This window comes from Manihot esculenta, chromosome 3 (genome assembly GCF_001659605.2).
Source record: "Manihot esculenta cultivar AM560-2 chromosome 3, M.esculenta_v8, whole genome shotgun sequence".
In the NCBI taxonomy this organism is placed as follows: domain Eukaryota; kingdom Viridiplantae; phylum Streptophyta; class Magnoliopsida; order Malpighiales; family Euphorbiaceae; genus Manihot; species Manihot esculenta.
This window is the reverse complement of record NC_035163.2, coordinates 24,259,874-24,283,539: the sequence shown is the minus strand read 5'-3', so window position 1 is coordinate 24,283,539 and position 23,666 is coordinate 24,259,874. Positions and strand designations below refer to the sequence as shown.

Sequence of the window (23,666 nt, the reverse complement as noted above, 5' to 3'; positions counted from 1 at the left end):
ATAAATAATCAAATGATAACATATAATAATTAATAATAATATATTAATAAATTTTATATAAAAATATATATTCATACTAATAATAAAATTATATAAATTTAGTTAAAACTATATAAGTTAAATAGAAACTCCAGCTCCTCCTCACATTTATAAAATATTTATATATAGATTTATATATTTCTTATATATATTTCAATTAATTTTTCATATAATATAAATATTTAAATAAATAACTATTAAATTTAATATTATATTATTGATATTATATTAAATATATTTTATATAATTAAGTAAAACTTTTATAATTAGTATTTGAATAATAAATAATATTTGATGTTATAAATAAATATTTAAATATGAAAATTTAAATAATAAAAAAATAAAAAAATTTAAATAATAAAAATGAAATTAAACATAGAATTTTAGAAAAATCATTTTACATATAAGATATTCAAAATTATTGAATCACCATCTCCTATAAATAAAAATTTCATTTTGTATTGTATTTTAAATTAAAAATTTGATTATAATAAATTTTAATTAAATTATATTTAATTTTATTAAAATCTTATTTTGACTTTTTAATTTTTTTTTAAATGAATACTAAAAATTGGAATAGTAGAACATGAGATCTCTCAAATTTCAGATGCACTTATTATCAAACTAAATTTGTGAAAGTTTGATTTTTTAGTTTAAAAGTTTAATATTTAAAATTTTAAATTAATTAGATTTTATTAATGATATTTTTAATCGAGTTTAAATTTAAATTAGACTTGTTATTAATTTAAATGAGTTTTTCATGAATCGAACTTAAATCGAGTTTGATTATAATATTTAATTTTTGAGTTAAGTTCCAACTAAATATTAGAACTCGAATCGAATTTGAGCTCAAACTTTTAAAATTTTTTAATAAACGAATCTAAAATTTTTTAGATTCAGCTCGATTTGATTACCCCTAATATTATCCATATTTTTAAATTTAATATTCTAATATTTAATTTCTTATCTTTATTTTAATGATTATTAAAATTCATATAATTGTTTTAAAAATTTTAACCTCTTACGAGAATTCTTATCCACATAAAAAGTTTCTACACCAATGAGAAAAAAGCTGCTAACATGCACTTACAAGTGAGCTTTATTATAATTTTAATTAATTTATATAAAGTTATTAAATCAGCGAGTATATATACTTAGATATTAAAAAAAAACAAGTATAATTTTTAGCAGCGCTAGAGTATTTATAATTAAAATTTAATATAATTTTAGTTTATATGATATTTCTGGATTGAAATCTCTCTCCCTAAATAAAGATCTCATTAACTTGGTTTTGACTTTGGAATTTGCAAAGCTTCTACGAGCACCGGAAAACAAAATGGTCAAATGCGCTTGTCTAAGGAGCAGGTCAATGCTTTTAAACAACAAACAAGTTAAAACGTAAACGCAACTTTTCAGTACATGTATTGTCAAGGCCTTGTTGTTCACTCTTGGGGAAAATTTTATACAATAAAAAAATTAAAATTTTATATTAATATATGAATCTCATTATATTTTAATTAATTTTTTAAATTTAGATTAAGTGTCATGATCATATTAGATAAATATACACACATGGATGTGTGAATATATAACATTTCATACGTTAATTCAATATTCATATACAGTAATCAAAATCCAAAGTTACATAGAATTTCTCGAAAACAAACGTATAGCTGCTTACTAGATTATCTTACAAGAGCCCATTATTGGCATCCAAGTTATTTGGAATATCATACATTAAAATGTTGCTACAGAAACTATCTCTTTCATCTTCTATTCCACCATTCACATATGTCGTTGACGACGATTGCAATGGAGTCGTGCTCGACGAAGCTGTAGATATCAGTGAGCTGAAACCCATATTTGATAGATTTTCAAATGAACTTTTAATCATGTCTTGGTTACCCATCTCATAGTATCCACAGTATGGCGTCAAGCTCTCTCCCATATCAGGAAAATTTCTAGTTTCTTCCCATTGCAAAGAATTTTGGAAGATGGAATTGGCTTGGCTAGTAGAATTAAGCTGCTCCAAATTGGATTCCAGGAGTTGGGTTTCATTTAGAAATTGTGCACTCGAGTCTATACAGGCTTGGTATTGGTTTGGCTGTAAGCTCTGGAATTGATTTTGATGAATTTGGGGATTGTCAAGTTGGTTTTCTTGAACGTTTTCAGGACTAGTGTCTTGGCTATTGCTTTGAGATGACAAGAGAGAGGTGGCTAGATTGAGTAGATTTGGATTCAACGTGGGTCCAATTCCAAGCAAATTTGAGATGTTGATCTGATGAGACGAGTTGTAGATAGATGAATTGAGAACTGAGTAGAGTTGAAGAAGATCTAGGCGTGGCTTGTGGGTCACTGGATCAATTCCCATTCTCAACAGCCTTTTCTTGATGTGGGTGTTCCAGTAATTCTTGATCTCATTATCAGTTCTCCCAGGCAAGCGAGAAGCAATAGCTGACCACCTACAACAAAGTAAAATTGATAAGTGAAGAGACAATAGCATTGACTTGCACAAGCCAACACAGATAATAAATTTCAAAAACTTGAGATTAAAAAATAATTAAATAGTCTATGAAGTAGGTAATCCACTATTGGGAAACGAATCTTTTTTTTTTCAAGCCAAAAACAACCAAGAAGCTTAAGGAAGAAGCAATCACGCACTTGTTTCCCAAAATACTATGCAATTGTATGATGGCTTCCTCTTCCTCGAAAGAGAACTTCCCTCTCTTGATGTCAGGTCTCAGGTAATTAGTCCAGCGAAGTCTACAACTCTTCCCACATCTTCTCAGTCCTGTTTAACAAAATATAAACCCATAAACACAAACCCATCACTACTTAACATTCTGTGTCATAAACCTCTGAGAAAAGGCCAAAAGAAAAAAGAAAAACCTGCATTCTTTGGGAGTGTTCGCCATCTGCCGTGCCCATGTTTCTGAATATAATCCATCAACTTTTGATCTTCCTCTGCAGTCCACGGACCTTTCTTTAATCCATTGTTGTCGCAGCAAGCAGATTTGCCCATAATGTATATAAGATGGAGAGCGATGAAAGAAGCTTTATTAATATCAGAAATGGAAAGTCGGGTACGTAAGAGCGCATGTGAATATGAGTTGAATATATATAGCAGCAGATTCGAGCAAGCCAATCAAGTAAGGGGAGTCAAATTGGGTTTGGTACCACTCTTTGTTTACTACACACCACGCATACGTGTCCTGTTCTGTTCTCATCATGGCAATTTAGTCACATTTACAAAAATACCCTTGATCTGCAACGTGGAGAGCAGCCATTAGATTTTGCAGAAATCAAAGATGGGGGTGGGATATTGGGTCTCTCCGTATCTTAGCCTCGCAGGTTTCTACCGACTGGGGTGTAGATGAGACCAGTGTTTAAACCGTTTTAAGTTTCATTTGTCCAGTTTTTTTAAGATGAGCTAAATTGACATATTTTAAGTTGAAATTAAATATTAATAAATTTAAATTTAATTCATTTACCCTTGATTTGATGTAAATGATTTTGAAAAAAAAAATTAAATGAGTTTTTACAAATAAAATTTTTATAAGTTAACAAATTTTAAATTTTTTATTTTAAATAAAAATTTTATAAAAAAATTTAATTAAATTAAAATTTTATTTTAAATAGGGAATTAATGAATGAGTAAAGACAAGACTTTTTGAGTTAATTTTTTATAAGTAGATAATTAATTTATAATATTAATGAATTTTAATTTAAATTTTAAAATTAAATAATTTTAATTAACTAATATAATCACAAGTCCGTTCATAAATATATAAATAAATAATTTTTCAAGTTTTATATATTAACTACAAATTTAAATTTAATTCATTTAAAAAATAAATTAAATCAACCTCAACTTTTATTATCTCAAATTTTAAATAGCTTTCAATAAGCAGCTTGATTCGAAAAGCATCCTTTGTCTATGGGTTTTTTTCTTTTTCCAGATTTCAGTTCTTAGCTCAAGGGGTGGTAGCGGCTGCCATTGCCACGTGTACGAAGGATGCAGTGTTTTTGGATTGAGCTTTGACTGTATTACAGTATCAACACTGTTATATAGCTTAGTCCATCTCCAATTGAATTCGTCCTTGGTTTATCTGGCTAATTAATTTCTCGGAAAATTTGTACTTTATATATGTAATAATTTTATTTTTGTGTTTATAACATTTAAAATTTTAATAGAACTATATATTAAGACTAGAATGAGGCTCCAACATGAAATATTAAAATTAAGCACTATATTTCTTGATCAACCAAATTAAATAGTCTAAAAATATATAATATTTGACTATAAAATGGAAAGAAACATTCTTTTTATATTAATTATTATTACTATTATTATTATTATTATTAAAAATATTTTTTAGAGCTTATTTTAATTATTTAGTTAACTATAAGAATTTTCAAAAAAAATAATCTGCAAGATCCGCAAGAATTTTAGGATTTGGATATGTGGTATGTTAGGATGCCAGGTCAGGAATTTGCTTTGAGGGATATTGATTGAGTTCAGTAAATGATCTAAAATTTTCACCAAAATTTCTTTTGGGGAGTTTGGGGATTTCATTTTCTCATATTTTTCCAGGGCTAATTAATAAATGCATGCATATTGCCAATCTGTTTACAATGGAGCAGCCACAACACAACATTTAAGGAAAATACCTAACTTTAATCAATTGGAAAAATTGAATTGACCACACCATTAAAAGCATAATTTCCCCAAATTTATTATTATCTTTTTCACTTTTCAGCTTTCTCATCACACAGATTGTGGATAGCTAGATTGCTTTTGCAGTTCCATTGTTCAAAAGCGAAAAAAGAGCTAGATTGACCCCTATGAGCATGAGGCCTTCACTCAATTTATGGTGACAAATGACTTGTTTAGGGTAGGAGTAATGCAACTTCTTTTAAATTACACATGTCATAGATCTTTAGCCATTATTTTCATTTGTGATAGGAAATGATTCCACTACCATATCTTGAATTTCAACTTGCACCTCAATTTGATATGTTCATACGTATCTGTCTTTTGGATAATTAATTTTAACTAAAACTAGAAATTAAAATCTCACAATATTAAAAATAATTTCAATATCATTTACTTTTCTATTTAAAATAATGAGTCCAACACAAGTTTTATCTAAAATATTTTTTTTTTTGATAAATTGAGATCCGTTGGATTTATCGGGTGAAGACACTTAAATTACGGCTCAATTTCACGAGAAAATCAATGAGTCAGGATTAGTGGTCGAAAAGTTAATACAGTTAATGTACAAATTTAGATAAATTAAGGTTTTTAGAGTGATGAAAATATGAAATTCTCTGAAAAGTTCAAACTATCCAATTAGGATTGATTTTGGGGTATATATACCCTGATTGTTCTGACAGTTTTAGCGCCACATTCTATCAGATTGGATAAAAACAGTCTTAGTGTCACGTCCTATCAGATTGGATGAAAACATTTTTTAGCAAGTATGTTAAGCGATTCATTAATGGTTGGAATGTCGACTAATAAATACAAAACCGGTTATCTTATATTTCATTTTTTCATTTGCGTCACATCAGTCTAACTCATAAAAGGCACATTTATGATCTCAACATGAGTCGGTAGAGCCGACCACTTTCGTTAAAAGTTTGTATCTATCTCTTGATTCTATTAGGCTGTACTCAGTTTGCTCGGCTTTTACTAGAATCGATTCTTTTTTATTGTCAAGATTCGGTTTACTAGAATCGATTCTTTTTGATTGTCAAGATTTGGTCGGACCGTGGACACGTGTACTAATCATAAGGAATCCTATATTTTATATGTTATCATTTATATGTTATTATTCTTGAAAATTTTTATGATTATTTAGAAGAAGCCATATATCAAAGTGTTAGATACTATTGCTGGGCAAGGGATAAAAATCAGGAGTTGAGAAGAGTGAGAAAAGTCTATATCTTTTATGTACTAATGGGTTTTAACTCAGGAATTATTTTCACAATTATGAAATTTTAAATTAATTCATGTTTAATTGGATTCTGAATTATGTATATATAAATGTTGTTTGACACATCTTCAAGATTAAAAACTTCATTTAAGCATTTGCCAATAATTTCTTTGAATTGGAAGAAGTCAAAAACCAAATGAACTAATGTCCGTTGGCCAAACAAGGCACATCGAAAGTTAGGCATCTGCGAAGGATTCAAAAAGTAAATAAATTTTAAACTGAGAAATTGGCTGAAAAATCACAGCTTTAAGTATATGATATGCATAGATCCAATCAATACCATTGCAATTATTATCTCATATCTATAGAGATTTTCCTAGTTCTATTAAAACTGTCAACATTGGTGAAATTATAACTACCAAACCCATCCATCATTGTCCCAGTTATGAATGTCTAAAGGCCAATAACTTGGTATGAAGTAACCACCAAGTCACTACGTTAACCTGATCAAGGGGGTGATGGTCATAAAAAAGACAAGCCACGAGTTATATCAATATTTAATTATATTACTCTTATTTTAAGGTATTATAATTCTTCATTCACTGAATGCCCACTGTATTAGAAGTAGTCATTTCTATAGGTTACATCCGATTGATGATATATATACATATGTAATTGATTGGTCGGATCCTCTTTAGGCTAGCTATGAATATTGTACATATTCAACGTTTGGTATATATACTTTTCTTATGAAAGAAAGTCTGGGATAAGTTTGAAAACATAATAGCAAATGGAAAATGACATCTTAACTCTACCTCAGTATTTACTCCTCAGATACTGCCTGCAATCTTGAGATGGAAAATTTTTTTTCGAATTTTAGAAAAAAATTATTGTTTAGTATTATGTATAATTATATATAATAAATTGACAAATTTGGTTTAATAGGAATTATCCGAATATAATTTATTTTATTCTATTAAAGATTTGGATGTATATAAAATAATTCAACCGTTGAAAAATAGTTATTGATAGTGTTAGTTTGAATGATTTGATATTTTTCTATTTTAATAAGATTGAAAATTTAATTTTTATGAATGAATTAAATATTTGTGAGAATATTTTATTTTAATAAACAGATTAATGCGAATAAAATTTAATTTCGGTTAAGAAATTGAAAAAATATAATTATTAAAAAAAATGTTGGGAGGCAGTCGCTCCAACAGGGGGCTAGAACCAATTGTTAAAAATGATGCATTTTGAAATGTGAATTCTTCGTATCCACTTATCCCCACCCTATACTTCTGTCAATCATATCATCAAATCATTGAGATTTGAGAGTACAATATAAAGATTTATAGGCTATCTCGGAAAATCCAACAAAGGTTAAAATTAAGGTCAGCTATAACAGAACCTAGTATTTTAAAATTATTTAAAAAGTGAAATTTACTCTTAAATTATATAATAAAAATTAAAAACATTAAGTTTATTTTTTTTATTTTAAAATATTTTGAATTATCATTAAAATGTCAAATAAATATATTAAATAAATCGAGTAGAATATAGTTTGAGTTTTTAAATTGATTTTATTTAATATTTTAATAATAATTTAGGAGTAAATTAAGATAAAAAAATGAAATTATATATTTTTATCGTCTACTATATAGTTTAGGTGAATTAATAGATACACATAGATCCAAGGTGAATTAATGGAGGAGGTTTGAGTGGCAGACTGAGCTTTCCCCACAATAAAAAATTTTATGTGAAATCCAACAATCTCTTTCAGTTTTTCCAGATAAGTCTACGGGTTAACTGGCAACCAATAACACGAGGGTTTTTGGTCAAATAAATTTATTGGTTCATTTTAATCATCAATAATGCATACAAATAATTTTTGTTTTATTAGTTCATCTTCCTTTCTAGTGCCACATCGACAACAAATTTCCACCTTTCTGACACTTTGCATTAATTATTAAACCACGTATATCAATTATAAATGGCCAGAAATAGCAAGGAAATCTTGACTAATCCCATCCTTTCTCACCACACCGCCATTAAATTATTAAGAGCTCATGATATAATTATATAAATCGCAAACTAACCTATAATATTTAATTCTCAGCATCATGTCGTTTGGTGGGGAAAGAATTTTATAAGGATTTCTAAGACTTAGAATAAGGCCAGGCGTATTCCACGTACTGATTAGGGTATCCACGTAAGACTTATTCAAGAAATCATATAATATTATCTTATACTCAATGTGGTAAGCATTAAGCGGATTAATTTGTTTATAGTAGAAATGTTCTAACATTTCACTCACAACAACGTTAATGCATGCTGGCTTGTCTCCACAGTTTACACAAATTTTGTAGACTACCTAATGGTGATGTGTGCTGTAGACGTTTCTGGAACCATACATATATATATAAATATATATCAAATGCTATCTTATGCATGCAGAAGTACGTGTTATCATTTTTTAAGGGTTTAGATTAATGTGCAAGTCTACTGATGATCAATGCAGGTGTGGTCCTAAACCCCATTCTTCTGTATATTCAATGAGGTAGTAGTCTTTGATTTTTATTAAATTTGCGTTCGCAGAAACCATGATAATCATTTTTAATGCCATAACACGTTCTGCATGGCTCACATAATTGGCTTAATTTTAACTTAGCCGTTGATAATGGATAAAACGTAGAATGCTTCCAATCCATTTGTATTTATTTTATTAGGTGATATTTTTGAGTCAACCAAAGAAGAAACGACACTTGGATCGATTCAATTCAAGAAGTTTCCAAAGAAAGCAACCCTTCAATGGAATTCACAATTTTTATATTAAAGCTTGCAGCATCTCATGGGGACACCACGCCATCGTATACGCTAATTTTTAATACTTTATTCCGAGACAAGGAAAGTCTGAACCCTAATCATCTTCTTCTTGCTTCTACTCAAATCCTATCGTGAAAATGCTGAGAAATACTAATTAAAAATTATATTGTATAACAGATTTCTTTTCCGATAAATTAAAAAAAAATAATTATGAAATTTTATTAATAAAATATTAATACTCATCTTAATAATATTGTACTATTTTATAGACAATTAATAAAAATAAATAAAATTTAAATATAAGAGTGTTCAGGTTGACGAGAACCTAAATACCTAATCCATTAAAATTTAAAAATTAAGGAATATTTGTATTTCTTTCAACTAACTATATTTATTTTGAAGGTATTGGCCCAAGGTCTACATATTTAATTTAGCATAATTTAAGTATGAAAAAATAATATATTTTTTAGGTTTTGATAATTTCTCATATAATTAATAAAAAAATCCTTCAATTTCGAATAATAAAATTATATGAATTAAATCATTAATATTTAAGAATAAAGGGACATATATATTAATTTTGATGTAATTTTGAGAATGTAAAAAAATTATGCTATTTTCAATTAGTTTATAAAAAAATTATAAGTCCTTATAAATATAATTTAATCTGATTAAAAATTAGGTTTCATTAAATATTAAGTATCACATCAAAATTTAAAACTAATAATATAAAATTATAAATATTTTTCTGTTAATTAAATCACAATACTCTATTTGAAAATGCATTAAAATTCATAGTAACTTTTATAATGTGCAATTAAAAGTATTTGGATGTATGGGAATATGAAAAAAGGGAAAAAAAAAAAAAAAGTATATCTTCAATTGAAAACGCTAATCCTACATGAAGTTTCTTGCATATGTTACAAGCATTTTCTTGAGCTATTGACTGGATATTTCTCACAATTTTTTTTCATTGCAAATACCAATGATACATATATTTTTAGAACTACTAACTTTTATGACAATATAAGATACTTAAATTAGAAAATGCTAATTAAGTTGTTTTTTTATTTAATATTACTCCCGTGGTCTTTTTTCTTTTGGAATTAAGTTCTCTTAATTTACCGTTTTGTCGGTCTCCTTTTGCCCATTCACACAGGGCAGGCGAGACCTCCTCCCTTTCACCCGAAAAATAGTTCCTCCTCACATCCGAGTGACTTTTTAATTTTATTTCTATTTTGCTTTTTATTATTTTATGGCATATCTATATATGTTTGTGGAGGGTTTTTTAATTTATCTTTCTTCTCTTTGATTTGTCCTTTTTATGTTTATTTTTGCAATGGGTTTGCTGCAATCTTTTTTTTCTAGATCCGTAACTGGTTATTGGAGGTGGCTTGCGAACTTGTATCTCGAAAGGCGCGATTTGATCATAAAAAACACACCTTCCACACCTTTAGCCAACGTTATTTTCGATTTAAGTGAATCCTTTGATTTCGGTATTAGATTGTGGTTTCAACATGTTTAACAGGATTTTTGAAAACGATTCATCTCGATCGGATGGTAACACGACTTTTCCTCCTATTTTACTAAGGATCTGTTTATATAGTTGGTTGTATGTCTCTCCCTTTACTCCATAGACTATAGTTAGTTGATATTGTCTTTATGCCTACAATAGAAGCCACCATATTTATTTTCTTTGGTGATTGAAGTTCGTCAGGTATGGAGACAATTTTAGAAGATGGATATGCTACCATGGTCGAATTCGGATCAAACTTATAAGAATTTTTAGAGTTTGTTCTTAAATTGAACTTTATATGTTGGGCTAGGAGGACTTAATAATTGTTTTAGTTGTAGGCCTTAACCACTGATTTTTACTAATGAAAACTTATTTCCTGGCAAATAAAAAGTTAATTTTTTTATTGTGTTATTTTTTATAGCAATTATTGCATGATGTAATAATTGTTGCATAATGGGAAAATTTGCTTTTAAAAGCGTTAGTAAGAGTGACATTTCGAGAAAAAAAAAGATTGCTCCTGAAAATATCATTTTGATTGGTATTTTTAGTAGTAAATATCTCACTTTATATGTTAATGATTATGTGAAAAAATGTATAATATTTTGAGATAAATAAAAAGAAAAAGTTTTTTTTTTAAATAAATATTTAATGAAACAAAGTAGACAGACAGGGCCCATAAATAAAGATAAACTGTAGAATCAAGCCTTGGCTCAAAAAACTTGCTCCTATTCCATAGCAATAGCCCAAACCCGAAAAAAATAAACCAAAGAAATCCTAGGCTACAGGAATCCGATCGTTGATGGAGACTCGAAAAAAGGTTCTTCCACTTGCCGAAGCTAACAGTGAAGAAACCTAAAGATACACTTGTAGTTACAAGACTAGAAAAAGCCATTAGGACATGAAGATAATTATTAAAATAATATTTTAAAAAAAATTATTTATTAAAATAGTGTGAAATCAAAATAATTTATAAAATTAATATTTGCTTTAGAAAACGTTAATCAAATTGGCATTTTTAATAAACATTGAAAAAGTCAATACAATATTTTTAATAGTAATTTTCCATCATCTATTATTTTAAAAATAAAAAATAATTAATATTCATGAAAACGTCAATAAAATTAACATTTTCAATATGGACAAATTATTTCATCATTATGGCAGCGATTCTTAAGAATTTTTTAATAGTTTTAATAAAACATTATTATTAAATCATTATTGTTCCTAAATTTTATTAGATAGTTTTTATTTATTTAAAGTTGAATTGAAAATGTTCATATTTTATATTATTAGTAATTTATTATGATTATATTAATAATTTTAATTATTTATTATTATTAATTTAGAACCATATAATTTTAATCACTTATAATATTTATTAATTTTAATAATAAAAATTTAATAAATTTAAATTAGTAAATATATAATTATATATAATTAATTTATTATTATTATAATAATGTAATCATATTAAACTGAAATAGTATCAAAAATTATTAAATATATAATTATATATAAAATTAATTTTTTATCATTATAATTATATAATCATACAAAAAATTAATTTTTTATTATTATAATTATATAATTATATTAAAATTAATAAACTGTGACTTACTAAAAAATTAATTTTTATTATTATTTAAATTGAAATCATATAATTTATTATTATTATAATAATATAATTATATTAAATTGAAATTGTACTAAAAAATTAATAACACAATTTTTTGTTATTTTAAAATTATTAAATATATAATAATATATAAAATATGAAAAATTTTAATTGAAATTTAAATAAATAAAATTACCTAATAAATTTTAGTAATACATAAAAACCTAATAATAATTTCTCATTAAAATTATTAAAAAAATCCTTAAGAACCGCTGCACTGCTGGGATAATTTATCCATTGAAAACACTAGTTTTATTGGCGTATGCGTGATTAATTATTTTTTATTTTTAAAATAATAGATGATGGGACATTGTTATTAAAAATTGTCAATTATATTAATATTTTCGGTATTTATTACAAATATCAATTTAATTAGTATTTTTTAAAATAAATATTAGTTTTATAAATTATTTTAATTTTACACTACTTTAATAAATAATTTTTAAAAAAACATTATTTTAAGAAAATATCTATTACTATATGCTGCATTAAAGCTGCTTTAAAAAGTTATAGTATAGGATTATTCAATTAGACACTAGCTGACTCATGCTCGCGCCAAAGAGAAGAAAGTTTGGGGCTTTTTTCGGCTTTTCCTGCATTGCCATCCTGATCGCATGTGTGTTCACACGTAGACAAATAGGAACCCATTTTTTTTTTCCTCAGCCAAATATGTCCACGTCATTTCCAATCTATTAGAGGCCATCATCTAATGCAAGACCCACTATCTCATTTTCTTGTTCACCCAATCATCCACCGCCATCACCGTTTACACACGCACACCAAAACTTTTTTCCCACGATTAGAAGCATTAATCCACCGTAGCACTGTGAGCTCACCCACAGGTAAATAACTTATAAAATAACGGCCATTTCTCGTGTCGATTCGCGGGGAGGAGCAGGTAAAAGGAAATCGCTGTTCGCTGGACTTAATGAGGAAAGAGAAAGAGGGGATTCGAATTTGGAAGCCTCTGCTGGAATTCTGTTGAAAATTAAAACTAAGAATATTTATATTTTTATTATTTTTCTGTATATGCACGTTCTCACTTAATAATCGATAAAAGCGCGTCCTAAGGAATAGTATTTATGTTTTTTTCTTTCTCCATGTTTGGCCGGCGAGAAAATCCAAGGAATAATTGTTATTAGTTTGTTGATTCTCATGAGGAAAATGGACCTTCGTAATAGTGTTTCCCATCGTTCCGGGAGATTAAGAGATCTTAAGGATTCATTTCGTAATCTTGTGTCTAGGAGGTCACATATTGTTTCCTCTAATGCTAATTGCTTATGGAGCGTTATCAATTTTCATTTATTAAGCTGGTTTGATAGATATTTCTTTGATGGATTAATTTTTGTTTTCCACAAAATTCTGCAGCCATGAAGCAACCACGGGTGGTGTAAAATCTGATAGTGCATTGAAGGACTTCTTTATTCCAGATTACATTCTTGTGGCTGGATCAGAGCCTGAGGAATACAATGAGGAGTCTCATGTGCCTCCCTGTCCTGTCCTTGTGTTCATCAACTCAAAAAGTGGAGGCCAGCTCGGAGGGGAGCTTCTTCTTACGTATCGCTCCCTTCTTAACCAAAATCAGGTGAATCTATTACGTTTCAAGGAATTAATTTTGGATTGGGCTTTTTACTAGTGTTCTGATGGGGATTTATATTTGTAGGTTATCGATTTGGGAGAAAAGGCCCCTGATAAGGTCCTCCATCAAATTTATGCCACCCTGCAAACTCTCAAGAACAATGGTGATGAATTCGCTACTGAAATTGAGAAGCGACTAAGAATTATAGTGAGTTAACTAGTTATGTGACCAATTTTGTCGTTGATTTTCTTTTTCTGTTTTGATATATATGCAATTTCTGTTCCGATTACCCACCTCTACACATATATCTTTCTCTGATATATGCTCAGATAATTAGGTTGCAGGTGGAGATGGTACGGCTGGTTGGCTCCTTGGTGTTGTTAGTGATCTCAAACTACCTCAACCTCCACCGATTGCTACAGTACCCTTAGGAACCGGAAATAACCTCCCATTTGCATTTGGTTGGGTATGATTTGCCGATCGCGTCCGCAGTACTTAACTATTACCATATCCATTTAAGATAATTTCCATTGTTTTATGTTATTGCTCTAATTTGGCTTGGCCATTTCTGCCTGTAATGTGTAGATTGATCGTGGATTATTTCTTGTTGATTAAACGCGCGCACACGCATCAGCATCCTTGTTATAATAGTAAATTATATGATAGAAAGATACTCCCTCCCATTTTTGTACACTTTGCTCTCTTTTTTTTTTTTAACACATATTCAGAAATACAGTTTTTTTATTAACTTTCCAATTATAACCATCTTGAATATATTAAGTTTTATTAAATATTAAGAGATGTTTTGTGAGGTTTTTTGGAAATAAGATAAAATTAAATAGTCAATTTATATGTTGCAATATTTAAAAGGAAAGTGGATGATAATTTTGGGTCAAAAAAAAAAAAAAAGGAAAGGTAAGACAAAAATTATGGAACGGAAGGAGTAATTATTTTAACGCTGATAATAATTAGCTGATAAAAACTCCAGCAAGCTTGCAGCTTAGCTTCTTTATTTGTCAATGTAACCAGCAAAGAATTGGAACCAAGTTTCCTCTTCATGCATATATGGTTTCTTGAAGTTGTTAATTTCATTAATTAAATCAACTATGAACAAATAGGAGCATCTGATACTTGAGGTTCAGTACTAGAGGCCATTCTTGAATTCTCTATTAGAATTGTGTATCATGTGTATTATTAATTCACAGGGAAAGAAAAACCCAGGCACAGACTGTATATCTGTGGAGACATTTTTGGAGCAAGTAAGGGCTGCCAAAGAAATGAAAATTGACAGGTAACAAACAGTTATGTTCTAGATCTTTTCTTGATACCTACATAATTACATGCAATCACACAGGCAGATCATGAGGCATAAATAGACACTGAAGATATATCTGCCATCAATACTTGATGAAATAATGGCAATAACTGTTAAGACACAAGTGAACTGGGCAAGTCCAGTACTTTTGAAGTTTTCCTTGCTGACATTAGAGAGGTAGCAAATCTATTCAGACATGGATGGATCACATTTTCTTTTACCTGTCTTGCCTCTCACCTTTTTGGCTTCTTTATTCACAATGGACTGTGTTATTGTCATCTGACTGGTGAATTCTGATAGAAGCCTGAAAAAGCTAATTCATAATGGAAAATTAGTGAAAATCTTGTACTGGCTGAAATTTGAGAAACTTTACCCAAAAAATAATGAGTAATGATAACAAGGCAAAAATTTTTGGTAAATGGATTGATTCGGTTTATAAATTTAAAACTCTTTCCCCCTTCTTTTTTTTGTAAAAAAACTCTTTTCTTTAGCTACAATGAAGTTTCAAATTTCATTATATTCATTAAAGGTTTGAAAATCAATTCTACACCTTCAAATTTCATCATTCTTTTTGTCAGTAGTAGCCTATTTCATGTAGAGAAGTTCATAAGCAACTTCAGTCAACTTATAAATCTGGATTATTGAGTGTCCTCTTTTATTGGATTTTTATATAATTCCAATCTTTATTCATTATAATGATGCCATCTGTTGCTGTTTGTTTGTTCTCCTCGCCTCCAACCTATTTTCGTATTTTATTTCACGTGGACTAAATTCTTTTTTCTTTTTCCAAATAGCTGGCATATTATCATGAGAATGAAATGCCCAAAGGAAGGTTCTTGTGATCCAGTTGCCCCTCTTGAACTACCCCATTCTTTGCATGCATTTCAACGTGTCTCTGAATCAGATTCATTAAATATGGTGAGTTTTAATTTCCATTTTCTGCAGAAATTTGTTTCAACTTATACATCATTTTTAACTTCCAAAAGTACGGAAAGATAATTCTTGATGTTCACTGTTCTGATGGTATCAACCATCAGGTGGGCCCAAATGAAAACAGATATATTAGTATATACTGGATTAACACCTGCAACTTATACTTAGTGGAAGGAACAGAAATGGATACTTAAATGTCAATATCAGAACATATATCATGCACTTCTATCATTGCTTGCTGGATGACATGATAATTTTACTTAATATCAGAACATATATCATTCATTTTGTTTCCCACATTCTATATTGGTTGATTTCCATAGCAATTTTTAATTTGCTGCACATGACATGAGGCTTTTTACCGTTGGTTGTTTTCCCTTCTCATGTTTGTTTTGCTTCACGTGAGACAATGTTTTTCTTATCTGCAAATTTTCTTTTGGCTGTTTTCAGGAGGGTTATCACACTTTCCGTGGGGGCTTTTGGAATTATTTCAGTATGGGTAAGAAATTTATGTAAGTGTTTCATATATTTCCATTTATTTAAAGAGGATAATTGTCCATCATCTTGAGGCAAGGTGTGGGGTGAGAAGGGAGATTTGAAACAATCCAAACTAGTATCGGAACATCATCAAAATATGAGTTTTTATTTGACCCTAAATTTTAATTCAAGTAAAGCATTCAAAAATATTATATATGATTGCAGCATGTCTTCCTAGATAGTTTAGGTTATAATTCAAATTGCTTCATTGTTTATTCCTGTAAGGTGTTATATCCAAACATACTGGATTCAGTATTGCAATTTATATAAAATAAACTACAAGGATCAGTGAAATGATTAAGCTGTGCTGAAATGATATTTGAGGAAAAATTCTACAGATAGCCACCTCACGCACCCTATGGCTAGCAGTAAACCTTTACTATGATATATAAGAAACCTTATTTATGATTTAGAAGATCATGTCATACACATGATCAGTTTGTGTTTTGATATGCATATCATCTTTATGAATTATTATTACTAGGGATGCACGGAAGCTTCGGACTATCCTAACTTTGCAAGCTTTGTGGTGCTAGGTCTTGAAATTACGAAGTAGGAATTTGGAAGTCTCTAGAGGCTGATTAGTTTTGTTTCAGAAAATAAAAAATAAAATGCAGAAAAAGAACTAACTAGCTAGGTAGATCTCTCGTGGACCAGCGAGAGTGAAATCAGTTTCTTATTTATTGATCAAAGTTTTCATCATAGATGTATTTATGAATTTATGGTGCTAAAAATAAAACAGAGATATCAATGTTATTTCCCAACACTAGCATTCTTCAGCAATAGGCGAAGTTTGACAATGATTCTTGCTTGTAGAAACTGTTATTGCTTTATTCATCTTGCCAACTTTCTTGAGTGACATCTTTTATCTTGTTTAGGAATGGATGCTCAAGTGTCATATGCCTTTCACTCTGAGAGGAAGTTGCAACCAGAGAAATTTAAAAACCAATTAGTAAACCAGGTATCGTTCCTAATATTTAATATTATAAATTGATCTTTCCCTTTGTCATCTTTGTTTTTAGTTCTTTTTGTTCTTCTGTTGAAAACTGGTTTAGACATATTCAGAGAAGCTATAATGTTAATGTTTCCTTGAAGGATCCTCTTGTTAAATTTATTCAAGCCTCTTCTCATATGCAAAAATAACTATAGTCGTACTCCTAAGCTATTCACATTGAGCTAACATGACTATTGTTAATTCTCTTTCTTTTTGGTAATCATTAAGAAGTACACCAGGTGCTAAAGTGGTAACCATTGTAAAGAACATAAGATAGTAGCAATTGCTGTCCGGTCACAACAAGTTCATTGATGGATTGTTGTTAGATAATGAAAACAGCCTCCTTGCAAAGCAAAAGTAAGGCTGCATATATCAATCCTCCCTAGAGCCCACAAGTGTGGGATGCTTCATATCTTGGGTCACCCTTTTATAATGTTGTCAGATAACTCGTGATGGACGAGTGGAGTTGGAGGAGATGGGTTAGTTATTTTAGATTTTCAAAATTTGGAAGAATAAGTGAACACTATCACAGGTTTTACTAACATTTTGCTTGTTTTCTAGATGAAAATTGGTTATATGTTGCCCTGATTGAAGGAAACTACCATCATCTTTAAATCTCAGTTGAGCATTTGGAGGGTGCGAGTATAAATTTCTAACCTAGATTCATCTTAGTTATACAACCAAGTCGTCTAGAAGGTGATTTGGGAAATGGAAAGGGGGGAAAATACAGTTGTCACAGGAACTAGTTAAACATTTCATTCTGAATATGTACACTTGTTGGTCCACCTTCAGAAAGTGGCAACTATTGCAACATTGATTTTCTTGCAACAGCCAACATTTGAGATAAAGCACTTAAATGAGTCTGTAACTTTCACGGCATAGTTAGCACATTTAAATATTAGTAACTGGTCCTTCATCCTATCTTTCCATTATCACCCTTGCATCCATTTTCAATTTGATTTTTGCATAAATCTTCTTATCTCAATTTTTTGTGCAGTATGTGTATCTGATAATTTTCCTTATGAATTTTGCCTATCCATATTATTTTATTTTATTTTACTTGTTGTCTTCTGGTATTAGAGTACTTATTTAAAGCTTGGATGCACTCAAGGATGGTTTTGTGCCTCTCTTCTTCATCCTTCTTCACAGTGAGTCTCTTGTCTAATTGTTGAAAGATTCTTCGCTGTGAGTCTCTTGTATAATTGTTGAAAGATTCTTCAGAAAGCATATTGGATCCTTTCCTTTTCCATTATGTCTACTGTAGTTGATATGATGTGGGACAAGCTCAACTCAACACACATATCCAACCCATTAAGCAAACTTAGCCAGCAAGGAGATTATTTATTTAATTATTAGAATTTAGTTTCAAGAAGTATTCGTTGAGTAATTATTAGAACTTAGTTCTTCGAGTACTTATTATAACTCAGTTTTTCAAGGAGACTCTTCAAGTACTCAGGAATTAATGTAATATTTGTAGAGCAAGTAGAACCCTTCTATAAGTACATAGCCTTAGAGGTATCATGGATCAATTGTTCATCACTATAATTTCAAAGTTTTCTTTCAGTTTTGGTGCACCAAAATTGTTGGGTTAGCCTGTGCTAAGTTGTTTTTGAATTCTTTGCTACTGCTGCATCATAGTAGTATCCGTTTCTAGGAAGCAGATGTTGCTAATCCCAACATACATGGATTTTTAATCTGGTGGTCTAGTATATACAATGCCAAACTTGCTTAACCAAGCTGAATTCCAAAGAAATGTGATCAGCCATATGACTTGTGCCATTCCACTTCACCAAATATATAAATTGTTACGTGTCATCATTTGAAAGAATTTTTGTTCAATTTGCCTAGTGTTCTTATCTACTGCCTTTGTATTTGCTTGTATCTTTGAGAATGACTTGATATCTAATGCAGGAACATAGCACAGCTTACAAGGGTTAAAGTCATGAAAAGCAAAGGTGAATGGGAGGACCTCAATATACCTAGCAGGTGAGATATGTTAGTCTTTATGCTGTGCACTCTCTTCTCACCTTTCACCCTCTTCAGTTAGTAGTATTAATTGTGTAAATTGATGCTTTGATAAAGGAAATGCACACATCTTTGAAACTTAATAGATCTACTGTTATAGATAGGGGAACACCAATTTTAATGTGCTTTTGAAGAATTAAATGGGGCATACCATTTTATCAAAAAATAATAATAAAATGACACATGATCAAAAAATAGTTGTCAACTATGACCTTTTATGTAGCAGACTGCGCATAGAAACGTTTTGGAATCTTTTAAGTCTGATACTTTTCAACGACTTAAAATTCGAATTTGATTTCTTTTGTTAATTGCATTTCCCGTGCTTGATTGATTCCTTTAACATTTCTTTAATTTAATTATATAGATTAAGCTTGTACTTACAGCTTTCTTGAAGTAACCTGAGTCAAAGTGCTTATTTCAATTTTATGCAGATAACCTGAAAAGTAGTGACCTCATATCGTAGATACCCATATTATTCCCTCTTTGCAATATTATGGATAATAATCTCTGTCAAAACTGGGGTTTTCATAATTCACTATCACCTTGGAAAACAGATGGGACCAAGGAGGCAAGAATTAACAAATTTTGAGAAGGAAGAATTTTTATTAATGGAATGAGTATCAAAAACAATAAGTAAATGATTGCCCTACACTTTTTCTTCTGCATATGTTTTTTGTCTATCTTTTTCCTGTTCTTCTTGTTCCCTCTTTAATTGGTTCCTGCCTTATTTATTCTTCATATAACACCAATAAGCCAATCCAAGTCCTGTCAAAATTCTGTGGCTCATTTCACTGATACTTTGTCTTTAATATACAGCATCAGGTCCATTGTTTGCCTCAACTTGCCCAGCTTTTCAGGTGGACTTAATCCTTGGGGAAAACCCAACAGAATGAGATTGCGCGATGTTAGCTCTCTCTCTCTCTCTCTCTCTCTGCACATGCATTTATATACTACATAATAAATTTTGCATGCCTATGCACTTTTTCTGCATTACTTGAATAATATTGTTGATAATTTTTTCTGAATGACTGGATAAATTCTTTCTTTTACAGCGTGGCTTCACACCTCCTTATGTAGATGATGGTCTTATTGAGGTTGTTGGTTTTAGGAATGCTTGGCATGGGCTTGTGCTTCTTTCTGCAAAAGGACATGGTACTCGTCTTGCACAGGTATGAAATGAATCTCAACCTTTGCAAAATTGTAGATTTTAAACACCTGCAGCTGGACCTTTTCTGTTTGTCCTTTTTGAGTTAGAGATTTTCAGAGTTTAATGTGGGTCCATAGTAAGATGCAGGAATTTGTAGTCCAAAGTACAAATATGTTACACTTCTGCTTGAACTGATTTATAGTTTAAATATTTTTGAAACATATATATATTTTGATGAGAAATTTGACTCATTTATGAGCAACTAAAACCCATTAGAAAAGCAACACGCTCTCATATATCTCATTTATGACAAGCTGATTTTTCCTCACTCGATTCTATGTAGGCAAGTAGAATCTGTTTCGAGTTCCGTAAGGGTGCAGCTGACCACACATTCATGAGGATCGATGGAGAACCTTGGAAACAACCACTTCCAGTGGATGATGATACAGTTGTTGTAGAGATTTCTAATCATTCCCAAGTAACAATGCTTGCCACTACATCATGCCAATCCAGAAGCATACATGATCCAGCACCACCTATCGATGATCATGATGAGGAAGAGGAGAATACGGATGAAGAAAATGAATCTGATGAAGATTGGGAAGAACGCAGGAAGTTTGGAGCGGCAGACTCTTTCAAATTTCCAGATGATGTTGATATATCTCAACTTAGTTGAGCTACAAACATGTTATCCTGTATTTTCCATCTGTTGATTAGGCTTAGATGTTAATTGCATTCTTAGCTTATTGCTTTGGCCATGGCTGATGATATGTCTACTATGGCCAGGAGAACTTTATATCCATTTACAATGTACTGCAGATTTTGCTCCAGAATTCAACTAACCTGCATGTGTGCATTGACTCTTATGTGGAATTGATGCTTCAAGGACGGCATGTACAAGGTGAAGGCAATTTGGATGCACTCCAAGCACGATATTTATATAGCAGCCGCTCAGTACTGCATAAAATGCCCAGAATTCAGTGAGCTCTATTTAATGGAATGGAGATGGTGTGAACTTGAGGTTGTTATGGCTTTCTCAGTGGATGCTCGGAGCGTCTTGCGTTGTTGTTATGGGTATGCGAGCAAATTCATGGGGAGGCTGATCATTCTGTAATTTTCCAATCATGTGGAAGCTGATCGTTCTATAAAAAATAAACTAAAAAAAAAAAAAAAAACAAAAGAAAGGAACGAGCTGCATTGCTAAGAAATTGTTGGCAATTATTTATTTATTTATTTATTTTTTTGAAATGGTGTTGGCAATTATTTATATTGTGCTCTAAATTTTCAACTCATAATTGATGGAATCACACAAACAAAAATTGAAACCTAATAAAGTGGAATAAGTATTTTTCTTGTTTGAATTAGAGAAAATATATATAAATAAGAGAAGGAAAAGCTTTATTTTTTCTGATTACGTTCTATCTATTCTAAAGAAGGATAAGCAAACAAATAAAGGAAAACTTATCCAAAGAAAAGAAAAGCTTCAAGACTGTAAGAAACTTTAGGATAAGATCAAACACCAAATTACCAAACCCTACCCCACCAGATATCAGTATGATTATATCTCTTTGTTTATTTGGAGTTCGCTTTCACTCTGTCTCACAGTTGTCTGTCCCCATTCAATGATTCTCGGAGCTTGTTTTAGAAATACCACTGCTATAAACAATTGGCTTTCCCTAAACTATTGGTGAAACCGTCGCTGGTTTATCTCACCAATCAATCCCACTCCCAATCTTTACCTATTTTATTAATTTATTTCACCAATTTTCCACATATATATAAGAACTCCTCCCCTCCACAACAAAATCACAATTGCAAGATACAAGTCTTTCTTCCTAGCTACTAAAATCCTCACATCAAACCAGTTTCAGTTCTCTGTTCCACTCCATAGTTTACAAATTCAAAATGAGTTCTACAAGCAGAGCTTGGATGGTAGCTGCAAGTATAGGAGTAGTGGAAGCACTGAAAGATCAAGGCTTGTGCAGATGGAACTATGCACTGAGGTCACTTCAACAACATGCCAAGAACAATATCAGATCATATTCTCAGCAGCCGAAAAAATTGCTTCCTGCTCTTCCAAAGAAGCTCAGAGATGACAAGTTGAAACAGTCTGAGGAGTCTCTCAGAACAGTTATGTATTTGAGCTGTTGGGGTCCTAATTGAACCCTCACGCTTGTTTGTGCAGTGCCAATTTTGCATTGAATGTACATATAGCTTCCTTTCAGTTTTTATAATAATGTTCCTTCAGCTCTTCTATGTCTGCAGTTTCAGTTCTGGATCGTTTATAGATTAGTGAACTTTCATACGATTTTATCTCAAATTTCATTACAAGCTAAGCACTCAGATCACTGGCCTTGTTTCTTTCCCAAACTGTGTCTGCAGAGTTGCAGGCCATTTTTTAAGGGGAAAGTAAAATTACAAAGGAAGAAAAAAAAAATTTAGACAGAGAACCATATTAAATCCCCAATTCTCATAAGTTCACTGCTTAATCATTAAGTTTTTAAAGCATAATAACTCAAGTAGCATAGTAACATATTATTAACGAGTTTTGTCTAGAGACACTGGCTTTGAATTTTCTGGAGATCTTCCTCCCAACACACTTACTTTTCATCATGTGGTGGAAAGATCAAAGATAAACTACAAATCTCTGATTTGTGCATATTGTTCTTTCCATGCTAATAAACAAGGAACAAGCTTCACTTCCATTTCTTTCTGCCTATCTGAAAGCATGAAGCTTTGTCCTGCCATGTCGACTTGAGTTTTCAGACATGGAGATGTCTGATTTCTGGGCAACATAAAGCATAATGGCTTGACCTTGCTGTTGCTTCAAATCAGATAGAAGTTTCCTTAAGAAATGACTGGGTTTGCTGCTGCTACATGTTGGTTTGTTTTGTATATCTGTTTTGGTTCGTTAGTCGGTTTAGTTGTTTGAGTTTGGTTTCTTTTGGGTTGGTTTTTCTATTGGTATCTGTTGAGTACTGGACTTTGATGTTCTTTAATGGCCCTTTATAATCTTTAATAGTCTGAGCTTTTAAATGCAGCTCTAGTATACATTAATTAAAAAATAATAATAAGGTGATACTCTAAAATACATATAAAACAATAGCACAGAGGTTATTTGTTTAAAATTGATTATATTAT

General features: G+C 30.4%; 3 protein-coding genes across 3 annotated transcripts; 2 read left to right on the top strand and 1 right to left on the bottom strand.

Moving 5' to 3' along the window:
• Positions 1 to 1,609: 1,609 nt before the first annotated feature.
• LOC110610866 (transcription factor MYB102) lies at positions 1,610 to 3,115 on the bottom strand. The gene is made up of 3 exons (XM_021750943.2): positions 2,929 to 3,115; positions 2,701 to 2,830; positions 1,610 to 2,501 (listed from the first exon to the last, which is right to left on the bottom strand). Exons 1-3 carry the CDS (start codon positions 3,059 to 3,061, stop codon positions 1,730 to 1,732), a joined length of 1,035 nt encoding a protein of 344 aa, XP_021606635.1. The 5' UTR covers positions 3,062 to 3,115; the 3' UTR covers positions 1,610 to 1,729.
• A 9,773-nt stretch (positions 3,116 to 12,888) lies between these two features.
• LOC110610730 (diacylglycerol kinase 5) lies at positions 12,889 to 22,781 on the top strand. Its single transcript, XM_021750786.2, has 13 exons — positions 12,889 to 13,242; positions 13,364 to 13,580; positions 13,659 to 13,781; positions 13,912 to 14,040; positions 14,780 to 14,865; positions 15,684 to 15,807; positions 16,273 to 16,321; positions 17,238 to 17,320; positions 18,434 to 18,501; positions 19,265 to 19,339; positions 20,195 to 20,282; positions 20,431 to 20,547; positions 20,869 to 22,781. The coding sequence occupies exons 1-13, from the start codon at positions 13,151 to 13,153 to the stop codon at positions 21,199 to 21,201; spliced, it is 1,584 nt and encodes a 527-aa protein (XP_021606478.1). The 5' UTR covers positions 12,889 to 13,150; the 3' UTR covers positions 21,202 to 22,781.
• LOC122723236 lies at positions 22,431 to 22,781 on the top strand. Its single transcript, XM_043954869.1, has one exon. It carries the CDS (start codon positions 22,431 to 22,433, stop codon positions 22,686 to 22,688), a length of 258 nt encoding a protein of 85 aa, XP_043810804.1. The 3' UTR covers positions 22,689 to 22,781.
• Positions 22,782 to 23,666: the final 885 nt, after the last annotated feature.

Bases quoted from the DNA above. Each gene is read 5' to 3' on its own strand.
- LOC110610730 (XM_021750786.2), top strand. From the start codon at position 13,151: ATGAGGAAAATGGACCTTCGTAATAGTGTTTCCCATCGTTCCGGGAGA. The intron at 13,782-13,911 runs GTGAGTTAACTA...TCAGATAATTAG, and splicing joins AGAAGCGACTAAGAATTATA to GTTGCAGGTGGAGATGGTAC. The intron at 14,866-15,683 runs GTAACAAACAGT...TTTTCCAAATAG, and splicing joins AAAGAAATGAAAATTGACAG to CTGGCATATTATCATGAGAA.
- LOC122723236 (XM_043954869.1), top strand. From the start codon at position 22,431: ATGAGTTCTACAAGCAGAGCTTGGATGGTAGCTGCAAGTATAGGAGTA.
- LOC110610866 (XM_021750943.2), bottom strand. From the start codon at position 3,061: ATGGGCAAATCTGCTTGCTGCGACAACAATGGATTAAAGAAAGGTCCG. The intron at 2,831-2,928 runs GTTTTTCTTTTT...TTTGTTAAACAG, and splicing joins AACACTCCCAAAGAATGCAG to GACTGAGAAGATGTGGGAAG. The intron at 2,502-2,700 runs GTGCGTGATTGC...ACTTTGTTGTAG, and splicing joins CATAGTATTTTGGGAAACAA to GTGGTCAGCTATTGCTTCTC.